The sequence below is a fragment of the Chrysochloris asiatica genome, unplaced genomic scaffold, assembly GCF_000296735.1.
Source record: "Chrysochloris asiatica unplaced genomic scaffold, ChrAsi1.0 scaffold00024, whole genome shotgun sequence".
In the NCBI taxonomy this organism is placed as follows: domain Eukaryota; kingdom Metazoa; phylum Chordata; class Mammalia; order Afrosoricida; family Chrysochloridae; genus Chrysochloris; species Chrysochloris asiatica.
In genome coordinates, this window is record NW_006408542.1 from 15,887,029 (window position 1) to 15,907,533 (window position 20,505).

Below are 20,505 nucleotides of genomic sequence, written 5' to 3' on the forward strand. Positions count from 1 at the left end.
GAAGTTGACTGGAACTGCTCTGAGTATGTCTCACCCTGAATTGTCTAACCTGTTAACTTCCTTAATAAACTCTGAAATTTTGAGTATGGTGTCTGGGTTATGGGTGGCCAATGCAGCAAAGTATTGAACCCAATAGAAAAGCAGTGCTGTGGGAGAGATGGTTGGGTGTTTCATATTTTTGCAGTAGCCATCATGTAAGTTGTAACTATTGTTCTTCTTAGTGGAGCAATGAAGAGTGAAGAAAATCTAAACTGCAAGAAAACAATCAGTCCAAATGACTAATGGACTAATGAACCCCAGGCTCTGTAACTCCAAGAACAGAATTAGATGGCGTTCAGCTACCACTGTTGACTGCTCTGTAAGAAATCACGTGGGAAGTCCTGGATAGAGTGGGATAAGAATGTAAAATCATAAAAAACACCAGATTTACTAATGTGATAGAAACTGGTGGGACCCCATAGACTACTGCCTTCTGGCTTAGAACTGAACTCACCCCCGTGGCTTAACTTTCAGCCAAAAGCCAAGCCTGTAAATTAAGCAGTAACACCGGGGAGGGAGGTATGTATTCATTAGAACAACCAACCACAGGAGAACAAAACAGCAGTTATTTGCCCAGGGAGGAAATGAGAAGAATATTGCTACACTGTGGGGATTATAATCAATTTAACAAAACAAAATGTCTATGGATTATGAAATGGAAAACCAATATGCTGTTTCACCCAAATCACACCCAAATAAATAAATAAATAAGAAGGGGCTTCAAAAAGTTCGTGGGGAAAATTTCATTTTTTCAATTCCACTTTTCCACAGTGTTTTGAAGCCCCCTTACATGTTGTTCAGTGCCATGGAATTGGCTCAGATTTACAGTGACCCTGTATAGGTTTTGCAAGGCTGGAAATCTTTGCAGGAGCAGAAAGCCTCGTCTTTCACATAAGAAGTGGCTGGTAGGCTTGAACTGCCTACCTTATGATTTGCAGTCCAGCATTTATCTATTGAGCTACCGTGCTCCATCCCTTGTATATCATATAATTGAAAAAACATAAACAAAGAGAACCCTCCTAAGAAAAAAAGGCCTGTATGGAAATTCATTATGAGCACATGTGAAATTATCTGGTATATAATATGGTGCTGCAGGTTTATGCGTGGACTGCAAGGTCAGTTTGAACTACAGGGTCGGAGGTTCAAGTTGACAAGCTGCTCCTCAGAAACCCTATATAGGATCGATATGAGTTGGAACCGATTCGATGGCACTTAACAACAACGCCAGAAAAGTTCTTAAATTCAGGGCTACAATTTATTCATCTACAATGAATTCTGTATAGTGAGGATACCTGGAAAATAGCTATCCGTGGTTACTTCCTTCTCTATTTCCCCCCACTCATCCCTTCAACCTTCCCTCTTTCACTGTATATTTTGGTTATAGTGGACTTCTTCGTACTTCTTGAATGCACCATTTGTCCCTAATTAAGGGCCTTTGCACAAAATGATATCCCCATTCTCCCTTTCTAATTTAACCTTCAATCATCCTGCAGTTCTTGCCTGAGATTTAACTTCCTCAAATAAGCCTTCCCTGCTCTCTCCATATACTCCACTGCATGTAATATGTCTCCCTTTGCAGCTGCCATCTAACCTGCTACAGTGAAGATCCACAAAGGCAGGGATTGTATCAGTCTAGTTTATGCTAGTCAATTGCCTGCCATTTTCACAAATTTTGTCCTAACTGCAATATTAACTTGGACCGTAAATTTTTTACTTAAACATTTTACTCACATATAAACAACATGTAACATTAAGGGCTTGATGTATTACTTATAAATTTTTTAATGCACGTTGCAATAAGTGCATATTAAAGATTTTTAAAAATTTCACGTACTTCCTAAAGTCATTACTGTAGCTTATGAAGCACATTGCAGAATACCTGGCAGACAGTATGTTTTCAGTATCTGTGTTGAAAGTTGAGAATATAAAGACTTACCTTACTCTTGGCTTCTAGACGTAAAACGCGACTAGTCTTTGTGATTGGATCTTCATGCCCAGTTTCTTCAAAGAGTTTGCCTTCTGCAAACTTATATGTGTAATATTTGGGGGGACGTATTGGAGAACAAAGCTGAAAGGGGCAGTTCTTTGGGTCAGAATTTGTATCTATTATGAATCCACAGGCCCAAGGAGGAAGCTAAAGAAAGAAAATAGTGATTTTTACTGTGAGAATCATTAATTAAATCTGAGTCTGCTCAAAACAGGAAGACGTGGACACCAAGTTTACTTCTATCCAAATAACAGTGTTTCCGTTTAGGATTACTTCTGAAATAGAAGTAAAAAAAGATTTCAAGTAAACAACAAGCAAAATTTCACATCACGACCAATAAAGTAAAATAAAAAGGAAAACTGTTTATCATTAATTGTAATTAATTTTTATCCAAGGGGATTTACACAAAATCCCCTTTGATAAAGTTTACTCTGAAGTATTAACTTGCAATGTAAATAGCACAATGGTTAAGATTCAAGCACAGATCAAATGGCAATTACGGATCCCAGAGACAAGGCAAAGGTCTCTGTTCTCACAGAACCTGAGCTCCGTCACCGTTTGTAATAAAGCACCCACCAGCCTTGACCCAGCTGCCTGGGCAGCCACCGTGATGACAGTTATTACTGCAGGGCTACGACTCAGCTCAGCAGCACTAACGCATTTACAGTCTGCTTCTATCTTGAGCTCCCAGGCTAACCGTTGTGCAGAACAAAACCTTTCCTGGCAAATCTACTCGAAGAGACTTACGACTATTATGCATCAGATTCTGAACTTTGAGAAAAAAGGAAAGGAATCAAAATTTATTCTCTCAGAGCAGCAGGGTCCAGCTTCAAGCCTTCCGCTAACATCCCTCTTACACCTTTTAAAGAATTCTGATAAGCAGGATGGTGGAGTGTTAGAAATGGTACTGAGGGTCAGAACATTAAAAGAAAATTGCCTTCCTTTTCCTGAGTAATTGTAGTAAGAGAAAATTCCTTAGAAAATCAGAGGTCTTGGTACAGCAACGTCACCGTGGGCGCTGTTCAAAAAGGCTGGATGAGGATACGTGTGTAAAGAGTTCATCATTTAACCCACAGAAAGTACAGCCTTAAGGTCACAGAAAATTTCTTCCCATTCATCTAAAGAATCTATTTTCCTCAAACACTAATAAAGACACACCTTTGCAAAGTCTTTCTAGGAGTTCCTAATTAACTCTCCTCAGATTGGGGATTATTTTAAAGGATAACTTGTCTGAATAAATAAAAGCTATTAATCGGAGAGAAAATAAGTGGGCACATGAGACCTCATCAGGAAAAAAAAAAAAAAAGAGAAACATGGCTACCGATGCTATGACTGAGGGACTCGGGTCCTCAGCTCACACAGGCACTTTCTGCTGCTGCCTTTTCGTGAGGCTGGAAGGCAGCCTCTTCTATGTGACCTATGCAGTAAGTTGTCTTAGCTTTAGACCAAGCAGTTCCAATACATCAGCAGGTTTTCTGGGCCAATTTCTAAAACTAATGGGATCAAGGTTCACGTTTTAATCACAACAAAGACTGTTCCAAGGCTATGGACTTTTAATGTTTGTCCCGCTGATGTAGAAATAAATATGAATTATTTCATAGATATCTGAAGACATTTCCTACTGAGATAATCCTGTAGTATCATCTGTGAATAATTACGGACAACACTTGTGAATCATAAGCTGTCCAGGTCTTAGATGCTAGACAGAAAGAGGATTGAGGCGTTAGCATTTAGCATTCTACTACAAACGACCAAACCGCAAAACCAAGCCACTGCTGTCAAGCCAATTCTGACTTAGAGCAACCCTACAGGACAGAGAACTCTCCCACAGAGGTTTGTTTCTAGGATGTAAGCTCTTATGTTTAGCTGACTGCCACATCTTTCTCGTGAGGAAGGGCTAGCTGGTGGGTTTGGACCGCTGACATTTTGGTTGGTAGCTGAGTGCTTTAATCACAGCAGCCATCAGGGCCCTCTACAAACTACAATCATGTCTTAATGGTTAGGAAATACCACACTGAAAGAAAATGAACCCCTCCTTCAAGTGAAACCAATGTTAAAATAAAGGGGAAAAAAAATTCCAGCTTGTTTAGATATTAAATATCTTAAATTCTTTTCTAAGGAAGAAAAAAAAAAAAATCACGGAGGAAATACTGATGATCAAGGAGAGGAGGCAGAGTCCTAGTGTGGCGCTATAGGATAAGCACTCGAACCCAGGGTCAGTTTGAAGCACAGGTCAGTGGTTCAAACTCACCAGCTGCTCTGTGGAAACCCTACACAGGGATGCCATGAGTTGGAACTGATTTGACAGCACTTAACAATAACAAGATGGGGAGAAAGCAAGTATATGGCTGAGAATGAGTTTAAAAAGTTCTGTTAGTCAAATATACAGAAATATGTTGCTAACCCACTAATGGCCAGACTAATGTGGCATGCCAATCAGTGTAATGTACTTCGTGAAAGACAGGGTTGATGGATAAAGGTCTCCTGAAGTGGCACCAGGTATATACTATTTCAATGTTTTTGATGAGGACCCAGGACATTATACAAGGCATAACTGGCCCTACAGATTGGGAAGGGGAAGAGACTCAGAGATCGAGGATACATGTTTATTCTAATGAAGTTATTATTGTTGTAGTTAGTGTTGTTGAGTTGGTTCTGACTCATAGCAACTCTGTATAGGGTTTCTAAGGAGAGGCTACTGAGTTTGAACCACCAACCTTGCAGTTAGCAGTCCAGTGCTTATTCTACAGCATCATACCAGAACCATGGAAAAAGACGCATATCTTTAAAGTAGGAATACTTAACAACAACAACAACAAAAGATATATAGAAAAGATCGTATTTTCATAGACGTCAAGAACAGTGAACAAATCAGGGTATTCCTAATTTTCATGACAGAATTTTGTTTTAATAAAACACTTCTAAAAATTAGTCCCTCCTATCTCTATTGATGGGAATTCTGGTGTGGTGCTGTAGGTTAATGTGCTAGACTACAAGGTCGATTTGAACAAGGTCAGCAGTTCAGGCTCACCAGTCACTCCTTAGAAACCCTATGCAGGGTGCCTATGAGTCAGAACCGACTCAAAGGCCGACACTTAACAACAACAACATCTCTACTGATACAGGCAGTAATAAGAATAGACGTCTGAATCCTGACAGCAGCTCAGGAAAACCCAGAAGTTACCTACTAAGGAGAACTAATAAGACAAAGCTCTGATTTATCAGCAGAAACTATGCAGACGCGAAAACAATGGAATGACATACACAAAACTCTTAAAGAAAAACACTGCCAAGACAAGACTCGCTGTTGTTAAGTGTCATTGAGTTGGTTTTGACTCATAGCAACCCTATATAGGGTTTCTGAGGAGCAACTGGAGGGTTTGGACCACTGACTTTGTAGTTAGCAGTCCAGTGCTTATCCTAAAATGCCACACCAGGACTCCTCAAGAATCACATACCCAGACCTAGCCATGGTGGGACAGAGCTAAGAGTGAAGAGTCCAGCTGATATGAAGTGAGGGGCGATGCACAGGAATGCCCAAACTTGCAGATAGTACCCATTCAACCTAGTTTAGTTGGCTTGATTATCAGAACTTGAATAGAGGAAGATAAAGAAATTTGATAAAGGAAACATGTATAAATTGCTACAATTTGATGAACTTGACCTATAGTTACAAATGTTAGTAGCTAAAAATACCAACCAAGAGGGAAGGAGTCTTCACATCAAGGATCAAACTTATCCCCTCTGTACACAGGATTGACAGGGATGGGCAATTTAGACATTGGCTACCTAAAATGGGGAAGCTATGGAGGCATGAAGTGGCTGGCTTACAAGTTTTCACGAGGCAGTTTAGTTTCAGAGTGTGCAGGGGAAGGTAGAATTCTCACTGAATTAGTAATCATTTTATCTAGGTGGGTCTGGTGAAAAGAGATGGGGATAAGATTCTTATGATTCAATAGTGAGTAATTGTTATGACTAATTGTGACTGTCGCAACTGTAAAGGTATAAGTTTTGTAAACATACAAGGGGGAATATAGTTAACCTTACATTCCAGGTACAGAGGACCCTAGGATTATCAAGGGAAAAGAGCATGAGCAGAATGAGAGAAGCAGTGACACCAGAGATGGAGACAGAGATGATGACATGGAGACAGAGCAGCTGAGGACTATAGGCTCATGGAAATTGAAAGGCTGTGTGCTAGTGGCCAGTAGGCAAACATGCAGAATGTGCCTTTTGGTTGTTTAAATGATTATATACTTCTGAGTAATTTTGTGTACATCAAAAAAAAAAACAAAAAACAAACACACACACACACACACAAAAGTAAGAGGTGATGCATGGTGGGAATTGTAATCATTGCAATGAAATGAAATATGATAGGAGGAGTGCAAAACTGATGTTCTCCCATGTCAAGTATCACATAGTTCACAATAAAAGCTTTTTTTAAAAAAAAAGAATCACATACCCAGTGAAACTGTACCTCATAGATGATGGCGAAATTAGGTCATCTTCAGATAAACAGAAATTAAAAAAATTGGTAAAAACCAGAGCAATCTTATAAAAAACAATAAACGGAGTTCTTTACACAAAGAACCCATAATAGCAGACAACCACCTGAGACGAACATACCAGACAATGTCACCTAGACTCAACCCAAATATATTAGTATTCTAAGTCAAACCAGACCTACAAAACAGAAAACCAAAGATACAATTGTAAGAACAAAAAAAAGTAAAAAAGAGGGAATAATGTAGTTACAGAACTTCCAAATGAAGAGGAAATCAAAATGATTTTAATAAAAACAAACCTAACTCTTAAAAACTAGACCAAGCCTACTCCTAGCCCTAACCCAGTTCTTCTTCTAACACTAGTCCTAGTCCTAACCATGACGCTTACAATAAAAGAAGTCCTAGGCCTAGCTAGGAGTCCTGGTGTGGCTTTGCAAGATAATGCACTGGACTGCAAGGTTGGTCTGAACCACAAGGTTGGCAGTTCAAACCCACCAGCAGCTCCTTGGAAACACTATGTGGGGTTGCTAGGAGTTGGAACTGACTTGATGGCACTTAACAACAAATATAATCTTTTAAGAGATGAGACATTAGATTTGATAATGGATTTCAGGTACAGCTGGAAATTTTGACTTGTTTCAGGTCTTTGTTATTTTTTATATGATTATAACCAATTTCAAAACCAGTCTCCTTGCCCCTCATCTCTTCTTGCTTCAGTCTAACCTAACAAGGCTGCCAGATAACTTAAAGTGTAGCTCAACTCCTCAAATCACTACCTGGGCTCAAAAATTTCAAGTGTCTCTCTTTATAATTTATGCATACATTCCTCACTTTGACAGTCAAAGAACTTAAAATCATAGCTTCATCCCCCAAAATTCATTTGGCTTCAATAAAATCAAACTACTAGAAGTTTCCGAAACATTTTCTGGACTTCTCCAGTTACCATTCTTCTCCCCAGCTGTCAGAAATGCTATCTATTCTCTTTGGTTCAGCTCAAATTCTACTTGTACTATGAAAACATTCCCAAGCTCTCTCTTTGTCTCCCTTTAAGCCCTACAACACATTTTCTGTTTTTGATAACACTTACTTAAACCCATTTTATACTTAATCTTTGTGTACCAATCTCTTAAAGGTCAGATCTTTTTTTCTGATACCTCATCCTTTCCCAACCTTCCTCCCCGCCGGCCTCTAATGTCCAACACAGTACACAGAGAAGGAGTTCAATCAACATCCACTGAATTCCCCGGAAAGTGTTCTAGCACCTCCTCTTCCCTTTCAGTGCCTGCTAGTTTAAGTCATGTTAATGCTGCTTTAAAGCTGTGCAGTAAGGCTGCTGTTTGCTGTTTCAGGACCTCCAGTTGTGACAGCAGAGTCTTTTTGGCCATAGTGAATCGGCCTACCAGATCGATGTGCCACCAACAGCCCTCTGTACTGCCTGCATGCTAGAAAAAAGCAAAGTTCACCTCTTTCCCTGTTCCCCTTGGATAAGAAAAACTGGCAAAGAGAAGATGATGCAGGCACAAGCATGCAGTAGCAGAAACACAGTGGGTACATCTTTATCACTACTGGGAATACGGGTTGGGGGAGCAGCAGGCAGTGGGAGACACTAGCTGCCAGACTGGTTTGAATTCAGGAGTCCTTGTGTGGCGCTACGGGATAATGCGCCAGACTGCAAAGCTGTTTGAACTGCAAGGTTGGTGGTTCAAGCTCACCAGCTGCTCCTTGGAAACGCTATACAGGGTTGCTATGGGTCAGAACTGACTCAACAGCACTTAACAACAACAACAAAGTTGTACAAGTATTAGGAATACAGTTACATATGTAAGGAGTTCTGGTGGCATAGTGGAGCTGAACTGCTAACCGCAATCTAGTTTGAATCTACCAGCCGTTCTGCAGGGAAAAGATGAAATTATCTGCTCCTGTAAAGATTTACAGCCTTGGAAACTCTGCAGAAGGTTGCTGTGAGTCAGAACTGACTCCATGACACATAACCATCACCACAACCAGGCAGGCACATATGTAGAAAGCCAAATATAAAGGCACTTTACTCTTCCTCTGAAGTCCATACTATATGCCAATTATTTTAAATAAAACTGCATTGAAAGTAAAGTTCCCCCAAGCATTTCTCAAATAAGCCTCCTTAGTCTGATACAGACCCACTATATTCAATTATATTTGCAATTAAGTTGATTTTAAGAAAATATACCCTGCGATTATTCAAGCTTTAATGATGTTAAGATAAGCTGCGTATGTATTTTGATTAACATTTTGAAAATTAAACAGACCTTTAGAGATCGAACTGAGTCATCGGCCAGACCAATCACATTCACATATAGCAGATTGCTGTGCTTCAGGAACAGAACACAGTGATCTTTAAACATGTCCAAGTCTACAACCTTGGTATTCCTCTTCATTGTGAAAAATAAATCCCAATTCATAATAGCAGGACTGTCGGCAGCTGTTCTCATTAACTATTGGAAGAAAGAAGAGGTTAACAAAACATGACAGTTAGAGAGCATCCAGAGATTAGAGTACTTAAAACCAGACTAAAAAGGCTCCTCTTGTCACTATTTTATTGTGACCTGTTTCATCTGAATGAGCCCAAGCTAACCTATTGGATGGAAACAAAGTGTAGTCCCATGCCTAGCTGACAGCTGACCAATAAAAGATTCCCAATTTGCCAGCTGACTGCAGATGTGTTTGTGAGTAAAGATAAGAGCAGCTCAGCTAATATCAGTCCAAAGTGCCAACTTACAAAAGCCTGAGTTTTTAAGTTTATTTTATAAGTCACTAAGTTTGAACGTCTCAGTTAACCGTTTTAGGCACAAGTGAAACACATGGAGGCATTATCTCTAAGGAAACAAACAAAACTGCTTATACAGAGGATGGTACCGTCAATTTCTACTTTACCAAAAGCCTACAAAACAACTCTTAAAGAATAAAAAATGCTTTTGATGGAAGTGTGGCATTTTCAGTAGCCCACGGAGGACTAAGGAGACTCCAGGATTACCTTGAATTCTGTAGGCTCGCCAACATTAGTGAGAATGTATAGCTCATCATCTCTGTGCTCAACATAGTAAAGGACCCCAGGAATACGCTTCTGGATAAGTACTGGTGGGTCCCAAGGGCTCAGGCCATCTACCAACCACACTTCAGAAGTGGTCTTGTTCATAATATTTATGGTGAGGAAACGGCTATCTTTTGTGAGATAAAGGAAAACAAAATAGCTATAGAAAAAGAGAGAGAAGAAAACATGAAAACCCAGTAAATTTTAGATGTGAGATGTCTTGTTAACAGTCTCTCAAAGGTGGCCAGTATACATGCTAACTTACAATGGAGTTTGAAAATAAATACAGGTTTTTAGTGAACTGTTGTTAAGTGCCGTTGAGTCAGTTCTGACTCATGGAGACCCTGTATAGGGTTTCCAAGGGGCAGCTGGTGGGCTTGAACTGTCGACTTAGAGGTTAGCAGTCTAATGCTTATCCTACAGAGCCACAATACTGCTTATAAATCAAGAGTCTGGATATTATTTTTCTCATGTTCCCCTCAAAAACATTCAAGGTAATGTTTTCTCTTAACATTTTATCATGAGTATTTCAGAACATACGAACAATTTGAAAAAGCAGTAAGTGAAGACTCATATGTACCCAAAATCTAGGTTCTACTGTTGGTAACATTTGTCACATACTTATGCCTCCATCAACCCATCCCCCATTTTGAAGTGGGGGTTAAAAGCTTTTCGACTCTGAGATTTTATAAAGGGTTATTAGGTTTTTTTGTTTTGTTTATAAAGGGTTATTAGGTTTTTTTGTTTAGTTTGGGGTATTAACTTTACTGTCACAGAGAAGGTGTACAATTCCAGGAGAAAGATGTGGCAGTCTCCTTCTGTAGTACAGAATGATAGTCTTGGAAAGCATATGGGGCAGTTCTACTCTGTCCTACTGTTGTTAGGTGCCGTCAAGTCGGTCCTACTCATAGCGACCCTGTACAGGGTTACTGAGGAGCAGTTGGTGGGTTTGAACTGCTAACCCTACGGTTCGCAGTTCAGTGCTGAACCTCAGCACCACACCAGGACTCCACTCTGTCCTATAGGGCTGCCGTAAGTCGGAAGTGACTTGAGAGAAGTGAGGTCTGGACACTGTTCAATGACTTTTAAGGTGACCCTAGTGTTAGGGCAAAACTTGTTTTTCATGTCATTTGGAAAAGTTTATGTTGGTAAGCGTCTGAGGACTGTAACAGATAAATTTACCATTTCTCTACCATAGTCAAAGATTTAGAGACAAGGACTAGCCTTTAGGAAAAATTCCTCATGTACTAGAGAAAGCAAATTTTAAAGACTAATGGATATCCTGACACAAAGCAAATAAATTGAAAAATCAGATAATCTATATGAAATGAGCAAACAATTCTGTGTGCTGATACCATGATACTACACTGTTGTTGTTGCTAAGAGTCGTCAAGTAAGTGCTGACTCATAGAGACCCTGTATAGGGTTTCCAAGGGGCGGCTGGTGAGTTTGAACCACCAACCTTGTGGTTCAAACTGACCTTGTGGTCCAGTGCATTATCCCACAGCGCTACATCAGGACTACTACAGTAAAAACTTAGATTTATTTTTCTTGTATAGAAACTCAGTTAAACTTTTTTTTGTTGTTGTTCCCATTCCAGTGTTTATAGACAAAATGGTCAGTGAAATCGACATTTTCATTTTGTGTCAACAGTCTGGTTATTCCTGTTCTAAGTGTTTCATTTCCATTTACTTAATCTCCCTGACCCCAACTTTCTCATCTGTGTTTTAAAATAACTTGTTGACCCTTTGGTCTTCTATAGATGCCTCTTTGTATTTTCTGTATATTTTTAAGTTGAGTGCAGTGGATCTGTAAGATAAGCACTAGACTGTGAATCAGAAGGTATGCAGTTTGAGTCCATCAGTCCTCCGTGGTAGAAAGATGAGGATTTCTGCTCCCACTAAGATTTACAGTCTCAGAAACCCTATACAGGTTTGCTGAGTTGGAAGCGACTCAACAGCATTTAATGCAATACTGAAGAGTGACAATCTTTTCTCTATAGACAAAACTGTTACTTAGTTTAAAGGCGATTTAGGGGATAGTTTCAATTCAAGGCTTGAAGAATAACTCAGGCCACTGTTTTAGGGACTCCTCCAAACTCAATAGGTTCAATCTGTGTGGGTTCTTCAGTCACTTGAAGTTCTCTCTTTTTCAGTATCTCTTTATTATGTCCTTGATCAGAACATTCGGCACCAGTGGCCAGGTGCCATCTAGTTCCTCTGGTCTCAAGATCGAGGAGGCAAACTCTGATAAATGTGTGACAACTCAGTCACTTTGAATATAAATGGCCTCCAACTCTGAACATGAACAACAAAATAAGCTTTATGGTAATTTTTGCCTTATTGTACCTGATTCCTGCCCAAATCAACATTTTCAGCCAACCAAAACCAGTACTTTAATTTAAAAAAGCAGGTATAACAAAGGTGGATGTTTTGTTTGTCCTAAGAGAACAAGTGGTACAGACTTTAATGCTTAATGTGTTACATGAAAACTGTCACATGTTCTAAAGGAACTTTTATCTTGAGAGAGATTTTGTTATTTTCCTAATGTGAGTTCCATCACAAAAAGAGATTCCACTACAGCACAAGAGAGAGGAATGGAGTCAGATTCCACTTAGGAGGAATCTTTTTTCACTGATCACAGTCAACTGTTAAGCAAGGCCTTTTGTAAGTCCAAGACACATTCATGTAGTGCAATGAAAATATCCATCAGAGAAACTGGTCTCTTAGCTTCGCAGCCTCAGCTTCTTTAAAATCAGGTCCACAGTGTTCAAAAGAAATCTCATCTGAGAGTCACATATGTAATTTAAAATTTTCTATCAGCACATTAAAAAAAAAAAAAGTATTCAGACATCGATTTTATTTAATCCAATGTATTTATAATTATTTAAACATACAATCACTAGCCACGCCTTGGAAACGCTACGTAAGGCCAATGTAAGTTTGAACTGACTCAATGGCACTTAACAACAACAATAGCAACACAGTTTTGGACTAAGGCTATAGTCAGGGTCTGGTGGCTATCATTATATTTTCAAAAGGTAGCTATCTTACTTAGAGAAAGGAACTGTTTAAGATCAAATCAGAGTATAAAAAGCATGTATAAAAGTTCAAGTTATTTAGATATATAATGCATACTTTGGAGAAAATGATGTAAGTACAGTATTCCAGTACCTTGGGTCTTTTTCTGTGTAAAAACGTTCATTACGTTTGTTATCACCAAAAGTGGCTCGATACACATCATGACAGCGAAGGTTCCTCTGGAAAGTGTAGAATAAAACATCTTCCTCTTCTTCATCTTTTACCCATTCTAAATGGCAAAAATGGAAGAATTATACACAGCCAACTTACAGTAAAAAAAAACGGGATGTAGTGAGGCAACACAGCATATCCTAATTTTGAGTGCCCAAGAGAGCTGCAAATTTACTCCTAGAAATTTAATTACAAATAGGCTCAGCTGTATCTAATCTGCACTATGACTAAACTAAAGAGTTTTCAAGAAAATAAACTATTACTTCAATTCAAAGTTTTCAAGTATTTATTAGTCTCAGGGTAATCAAGTTTCCCCAAAAAGAGCTGTGTTTAGGAAAGACTGTGGTAAAAAGTCACATTTGCTTTCAACATATCAATTATGTTTAAATGTCTACAACCTGTAACTTTAAGTTTGAAGGAAATCATGGATCATTTTCTCTCATGCCTAAATCTTTGTTGTCTGTCTTCAAAGCCACAGAATAGCTGAAACTACCAAACACACTTTGATGTGGGTGCTTTCTAGATATCGCCACAAGCTGTTGATGGAAACTTTTACAGTTACATCATGACTGCCACCTGGCTGGCAGTGACTGTAAGACATCATTCTACAATTTCCTGATTTCAGAGAGGTTAAAATGCATGAAATGTTTTAGCATCAATTAGATGATTTATTGCACAAGACTTTATTTTCAGCAATGGAAAAATGTTTAAGATTTAATGTCTGAGCTAAGATTTAGTCTAAGTAATAAAATTAGTAAAGAACCAATGATAAAGCAAAATACTATGCAATTTGGACTCTGATCTTAATTCTTTAGAAAAAACAGACATTATTTAAAAATTCGCCCACGAGAAAGAGAATTTAAAAAGGGGCAGTCTCTTGAATGTAGAATCTACTAGGATAAGTGGATCAGGCACAGCTTCCCATTCATTTACAGAGGAACTAAAAATGTTTCAAAAGTGAGGGCAGTTCTCTTACTGTTGCCTTTTCAACATAGAAGACTATTCCTGTTAGTGGCTTACCAAAACTGGATACGTTTGGGAAAGAAGCTTCCATTACAGGCTGATCGCTGAGTTTCACAACTATACAGGTAGACGCTTCAGAATCTTCAGTTCTTATCTTTGCGGCCACATATTTTTCATCTGGAGCAACTCGGATACAATCAATGAAGGGCTGGTCTAATTTGAGTTCCTCCAAATTGAATAAGACTTCATAGTTATCACTGTCTGCTACATAAAGAAAAGTATACAACAGATAACTCCACAAGATGTACTTAAAATATTTAGCCACTGTGTTTCATTGTTTGAAACTAGCATTCCTCTTTAGCAGCTTGACCTGCACAAAACTTAGGCTGATATTCAATAATATTTCATGTCTTATATTATGCATTATTTAATACTATTATAATCTAGTATTTTTACAGCAGAGTTGTTGTTGTTGTTGTTAAGTGCCGTCGAGTCGGTTCCGACCCATAGCGACCCTGTACAGGGTTTCCGAGGGTGTAAATCCTTACGGGAGTAGAAAGCCTCATAAATGACCCCGAATGATGCATGCAAACTGTTTAGCATAGTACCTGAGATAGCTGTTGTTAAGTGCTATCAAGTAGGTTCTGACTCATAGAGGCCCTGTATAGGATTTCCAAAGATTAGCTGGTGAGTTTGAACCACTGACTTTGTGGTTCAAATTGACCTTGTGGTCCACCAGTGCTTATCTTACACCACACCAGGATTACCGAGACAGTACAAACTCAAAAAATGCTGGTTCCCACCTCTCTGCTCCCTACCAAAGCTTTTAAGTATAGCTGTCAACTTTACCTTTAGCAAGGCCAGATATTAAAAACTTGGTTTGTTGTTGTACCTACTCACAGCAAAGCTACGCACAACAGAACTTTACAGTGCCCAATCCTGTGTGCACGTCATAATCGTTGCTAGGTTTCAGCCTATTGTTGTTGCCGCTGTGCCAATCCATCTTGCTGAGGGACTTCTTCCTCTTTTTAGTTGACCGTCCACTTTACCAAGCATGACGTTCTTCTCTAGGGACTGATCTTCTGGTCTTCAGTCTTTAGTATCTAATGCATCAATCTACAGACAATCTCTAAATTCAGGTGGGATATATTCAAGGTCATATTTTGGCTATTGTGGACTTGTTTTAATTTTCTTTAGCTTCAGCCTCACTTTGCATGAGTAACTGATGGTCTGTTCCACAGTCTGCGCCTCGTCTTGTTTTGGTTAATGTTATGGATCTTTCCTAGTGTCTTTCCACAGATAAAGCCAATTTGATTTCTTTGTATTCCATTTGATGACAGTGTATAGTCCACGTGTACAGTCATCTTTTATGTTGTTTGAAAGTTATCTGCAATGAAGACATCATTAGTCTTGCAAAATTCTACCATGCGATCTCTAGCACAGTTTCTATCACGAAGGCCATGTTTCACAACTACTAATCTTTCCTCTTTGTTTCCAACCCTTGCATTCCAATTTCCAGTAATCATCAGTACATCTTGATTGCATGTCTGATGAATTTCAGACTGTAGAAGTTGGTAGAATTCTTCAATTTCATCATCACTGGCTGTAGTGGTTGGTGCGCAAATTTGAATAATAGTGCTAATAACTGATCTTCCTTGTAGGTATATGGATATTATCCTATCACAGACAGAATTGTACTTCAAGACAGAACTTAGTATGTTTTTTCCTCAATGACGAATGCGACACCATTCCTCTTCAATTTGTCATTCCCAGCATAGTAAACCACAGTAATTGTCAGATGCAAAATGGCCAATACCAATCAATTGCACGAATACCAAAGATATCAATGTTTGTATGTTCCATTTCACTTTTGACAATGTCCAATTTTGCTAGATTCATACTTCATACACTCCATGTTCTGATCATTAATGGATGTTTACAGTTGTTTCTCTGCATTTTGTCATAAGCTGTTTCTCTCCATCAGCATATGAATGGAGGTCCAAAGGCTTTACTCCATTCGTATCATCATAGTCAATTCTACTGTGAGGCAGCAGTTCTTCCCCAGTTGTATTGAGTGCCTTCCAATCTGAGGGGCTTATCTTCTGGCACTATATCTGACAATATTCAGGTGCTCTTCATCATGTTTCAATATTCAATATTCTGGTACTGATGGCATTTCACTGCTATTCATAAGGTTGTTGTTGTTAAGTACTGTTGAGTTGCTTCTGACCCATAGAGACCCTGTGCAGGATTTCCGAGGCTATAAATGATTACTGGAGTAGAAAGCCTCATCGTTCTCCTGCAGAACCACTAGTAGTATTGAACTGCTGACTTTGAGGTTAGCAGCCCAATTCGTTACCATTACACTACCAGAGCTCCTATTCATAAGCTTATCAGTGACTAAATATTCAGAAGTATTCCATCTCTCCTTCTTCCTAGTCTGTCTTTCTTTGTCTGGAAGCTCAGCTGAAACCTGTCCACCTTGGGTGACCCTGCTGGTATTTAAAATACCTGTGGCATAGCTTCCAGAATCAAAGAAGCATGAAAGTTACCACACTACGACAAACTGTCAGATGAGTAGTGCATTAAAAACTAGTCATCAAAAAAGACAAATAAAAACAAAATTCAGAAATAATCTTTAAAACATTGTTTTCTATACCTTTTATGAATTAATATCAGATTTCCTATGAAACATACAAAATGGGCTGCTAATACTCTGAAAAGTCAGAGTACGTTAGAAGGAAAAACTGTGGTGTACCTTCTTCATCTTTTGAACGAACCAAGCAGCAACCTTCTTGATAGTACACGAAACCACCATGTTTAACCTGATGATGAAAAGAATAAATGAGTGACTTCATAACTGACTTTATAGAGCTTAAATACATTGTTTTAATGGCCTGACCAATCAATATGAAAGAGAAATGAAACCTCTTATAAAATGTAGACCTGTTGAAGTAGGTGAATGAACACATATGAAATGCAAAATCACCTTTTACAACTTTGTGGCTAAAACATGGTTTTCAAATATCCATATCACTGGAGAATTTTTTCAGAGATAAATGCAAAAAAAAAAAAAAAAAAAAAAAAAAACCAGTTAAGGAAAAGCATAACAAATTTATGTCATGACTGCAGAAACCACCCCAGCTACACTGGGACCATGATATCACTATAGATCACCCTTTAGGAATTACTGATATGATTCAATTCACAGATTCAAGTGGCATCTTTAAAATAATCCCAAATGATATAGATAATAAGGAAACTCTGACTCAGATTAGCCTGAAAGACCAGTTATCAATATTCTGAGCTTCTTTACAATATCTTGTCACCAACTGTGTGTTGTTTTGATTGATTCTATATATTTTATCCTCTTTGAATAGAGAGATAATGGCAATTTGAGTGGCACAATTTAAATCTGGAATTTCTGGTTTTTAGCCCCGTGCAATTTTCATTCTACGAAGTATGAGGATTTTCATTTATAATCTATCTGTGGATTTTCATTTATAATCTATCTTTTTGAAAAATTTTGACACATAATGTTGACCAACCACTAGAGAAGGAAATCACGTTTGGTAAGGTGGAAGGTCAGAGAAAAAGAGGAAGACCCCCAACAAGACGGATTGGCACAGTGGCAGCATCGATGGACTCAAGCGTGGCAACAGTTAGTGAGGTTGGCTCAGGATCAGGCAGTGTTTCGTTCTGCTATGCATAAGGTCGCTATGGGTTGGTACCGACTTGATGTGATGGCACCTAACAACAACAACAACAACAACTGTGGCAACCACAACATACTTAAATAAATACCTGGCTTTCAGAGTATTTTTGTTGTTTTTAAGTTGAGTCCGTTCTGACTCACAGCGACCCTGTATTGGGTTTCTGAGGAGCAACTAGTGAGCCTGAACGACCGACCTTTGTGGTTCAAAGTGACTTTGTGCATTAACCCACAGTGCCACACCACTACTTAAGATGAATTTCCTTTTACAAAAATGTGTAGAGAAAGCAGTTGAATTCTTTTCAGATAATACAGAAATATGATTTGGTTTCATTCGAACATCTTGGAATGATATAAATTAAAAAAAAATTCATTTTGGTTTGCTTCCAAAACCTACAAAGAAACATGAGGAATCCTACCTCTGCATTGATGATTTCATATTCTTCTTGCGGTTGAGTTTCTAACCTTGTTCTCACTTTTTCAAAAGCATCCATGTTTTTTGAGGGGGATTGTTCGTTTTCTTGTTTAATGGGAAGAAAATCCTAGAAAGAATTTTATCAGAATGATCTAAGTATTTTAAACGAGGGAGAAAATCTTTGCTTCTTAAAGTAATTCTTACTTCCTTTTCATGTAAGTACTACAACACTAGGTCTATACTTAAGTGACTCACTGATCTAAAATGCTCTTTCCTAAGATCCTCCATAGAGCAACTGCCTTTTCATTTTACTTTAAAAATATAAACAACAACAAAATATAAACAAAGACAATGGGGTGGACACTTAATGGCTATATTGATATTTTAGATGGATTATGTTCTAAGATGCACAGGTACTAAGACGCTCTAGGGAATGTTCATAGGTACTGTGCGAAAGGTTTAAACAAAACTACGCAGAAAACGAAATCCTATGAATTTTACACAATTGTCAATGGTGAGACAGAGAAAAAAAAAGATTCCATTTTTATAAATACTGACATAACTCCTAATGGGAAGGAAATATGAAAGAAGGCTTATCTTTACATACTACCATTCGTTTTTTATTCACAGCAAGAATGATATGAAATATGCCTTGTTTTATAAACTCATTAACCATAATTTTCTTCTTCTCTTGGGATATGTAACTACCAAACAGAACAAATTCATCAGATCAAGAAGTAAACCAATGCCTCATTAAGACACAGTTTCCTATTCATATTCTTTAAGGAAAAACCTAAAGGAAAATAACAAACATGATTGCAGTGTATGTGAAAGTCAAGTAAGCACTTACTGTGTCGGACTGGGAGTATGTGGAGCTGTAGGATAAAGCACTCAGCCTCAAGGTTGGTTAGAATCACAAGGTTGGCGGTTCAAACTCAGCAGTTACTCTTTGGAAACCCTATACAGGCTCCCTATGAGTCAGAACCAACTCCACAACACCGAACAACAATAACAAGCTAAGAACTTCAGCTGATTTTTGGTGGCGTTGTTAAGTGCCAATCAGTTGGTTCATGGTGACCTCGTATAGTTCCAAGGAAAGGTTGGTGGGTTTGAACTGCTGACCTTGTGGTTAACAGTCCAGTGCTTATCCTACAGCATCACACCAGGACCCTATTTGATCTTTAGTGAGAATATAAATATCCTCTGAATCATCATTTACGTAAGGCAAAACCTTAGCTGTCAAATTGGAGGGTGGGAAAAAAAGAGTGCTTGATAATTCAACACTTCACTGGTTTGCCTTGTTCAAGCAAAAGAATTCTAGCCAGCATTTTCAACATCAGCTCTCTGCCAAAGATGACAACTGTATAGTGATTTGTGCCAGACACTAAGCCTTTGGGAAGGATCTCCAACAGCTGGTGAATATTTATTACATGGACAAGTGTGTCCATGATACTCTCCAATATGATAAAGATAAGCTATAAATACAGTTAATATCACAAAGAATTTACAGTTTAAAATTAAACACCAAGAGTAAAACAGAAACATCATCAACACAAATTAAGTGGACAAACAATCATTTTCACAAAAGCTTTTCCTGGGATGCACTACCATCGGGTTTAGATTTAAGTTAGATGCAGTCATTGTTACAGTAGTCTCAATTAGTCAGCCTCCATTTCGATCATAATTAACTTTTTGAGCAAGAGACTGAAGTTCAGATTCCCAACTCCAAATACTAGAGGCTCATTTATTTTTCACTCATTTTCAGTATTTCTACAATATAAAGAGTTGATCTTTAAGTAGTGAGACAAAATGTCTATACCAATAACGCCTTAATATTACTCCAAAGAAACATTAAATTACAAAAGGGAATCACTAGGCATTATCATGAGACTGTTACTTAGCAATTAAAACCAAACAAACCAATTGCCATAAGACTGATTCTGACTCATAGCAACCCCCTATGGGTGTCAGAGTAGAACTGTGCCCCATAGACCTTTTGATGGATCACTTGTTGGAATGCCTTTCTTCCCAGGTGCTTCTGGTTGGACTTGAACAGCCAACTTTTCAGTTACACTGAGTGGATAACCGTTTGTACCGCCCAGGGATTCCAACATAGCAACAGGCTCTTTCATGTTCGGATACAGGATGGTCTGTTTTGTACGTTCCATAAAACTTCTGAAGTCAAGTTACTATGTGAGTCAAGATAACTATGAAAGTACCCCTCCCTGCCATCATGTAGCTCAGAAGGCATCCTAGGTTATAATACTAGGCTCTGCCATGTTTCTTACTGAGAGCCAAGGGCAAAGCTGAGCTAAAGATAACCTGTAGTTGTACAAGGCTTTCCAAGGAGCAGCTGGTGACTTTGCTGTCCAACACTTATCCGATAGCGCCACCCCAGGACTCCAAAGGCAACAGAGCTGGGCCCAATACTTGCCTTTACTAAAGTAATTGCATTTACTTTATAGTCTCGATTAACTTTTTTTGTGTCATAAGTAAATGAGCGTATCTGAACCAAAATAATCCTGAAAGAAATAAAATTTTTGACTACCTTAATGAAATGAAA

General features: G+C 38.5%; 1 protein-coding gene across 3 annotated transcripts in view; it reads right to left on the reverse strand.

Moving 5' to 3' along the window:
* Positions 1 to 20,505, reverse strand: part of PREPL (prolyl endopeptidase-like) — a 45,866-nt gene that overhangs the window by 12,043 nt on the left and 13,318 nt on the right. Inside the window, exons 3-9 of one of the 3 annotated variants that reach the window (XM_006839409.1) lie at positions 17,947 to 18,069; positions 16,574 to 16,640; positions 13,873 to 14,079; positions 12,775 to 12,910; positions 9,545 to 9,761; positions 8,820 to 9,005; positions 1,976 to 2,173 (exon numbers count right to left, since the gene is read on the reverse strand). In XM_006839409.1, coding sequence (XP_006839472.1) covers positions 1,976 to 2,173; positions 8,820 to 9,005; positions 9,545 to 9,761; positions 12,775 to 12,910; positions 13,873 to 14,079; positions 16,574 to 16,640; positions 17,947 to 18,069 — 1,134 coding nt within the window. The remainder of the gene's footprint in view (positions 1 to 1,975; positions 2,174 to 8,819; positions 9,006 to 9,544; positions 9,762 to 12,774; positions 12,911 to 13,872; positions 14,080 to 16,573; positions 16,641 to 17,946; positions 18,070 to 20,505) is intronic. The other 2 variants (XM_006839410.1, XM_006839411.1) reach the window with 2 other exon arrangements.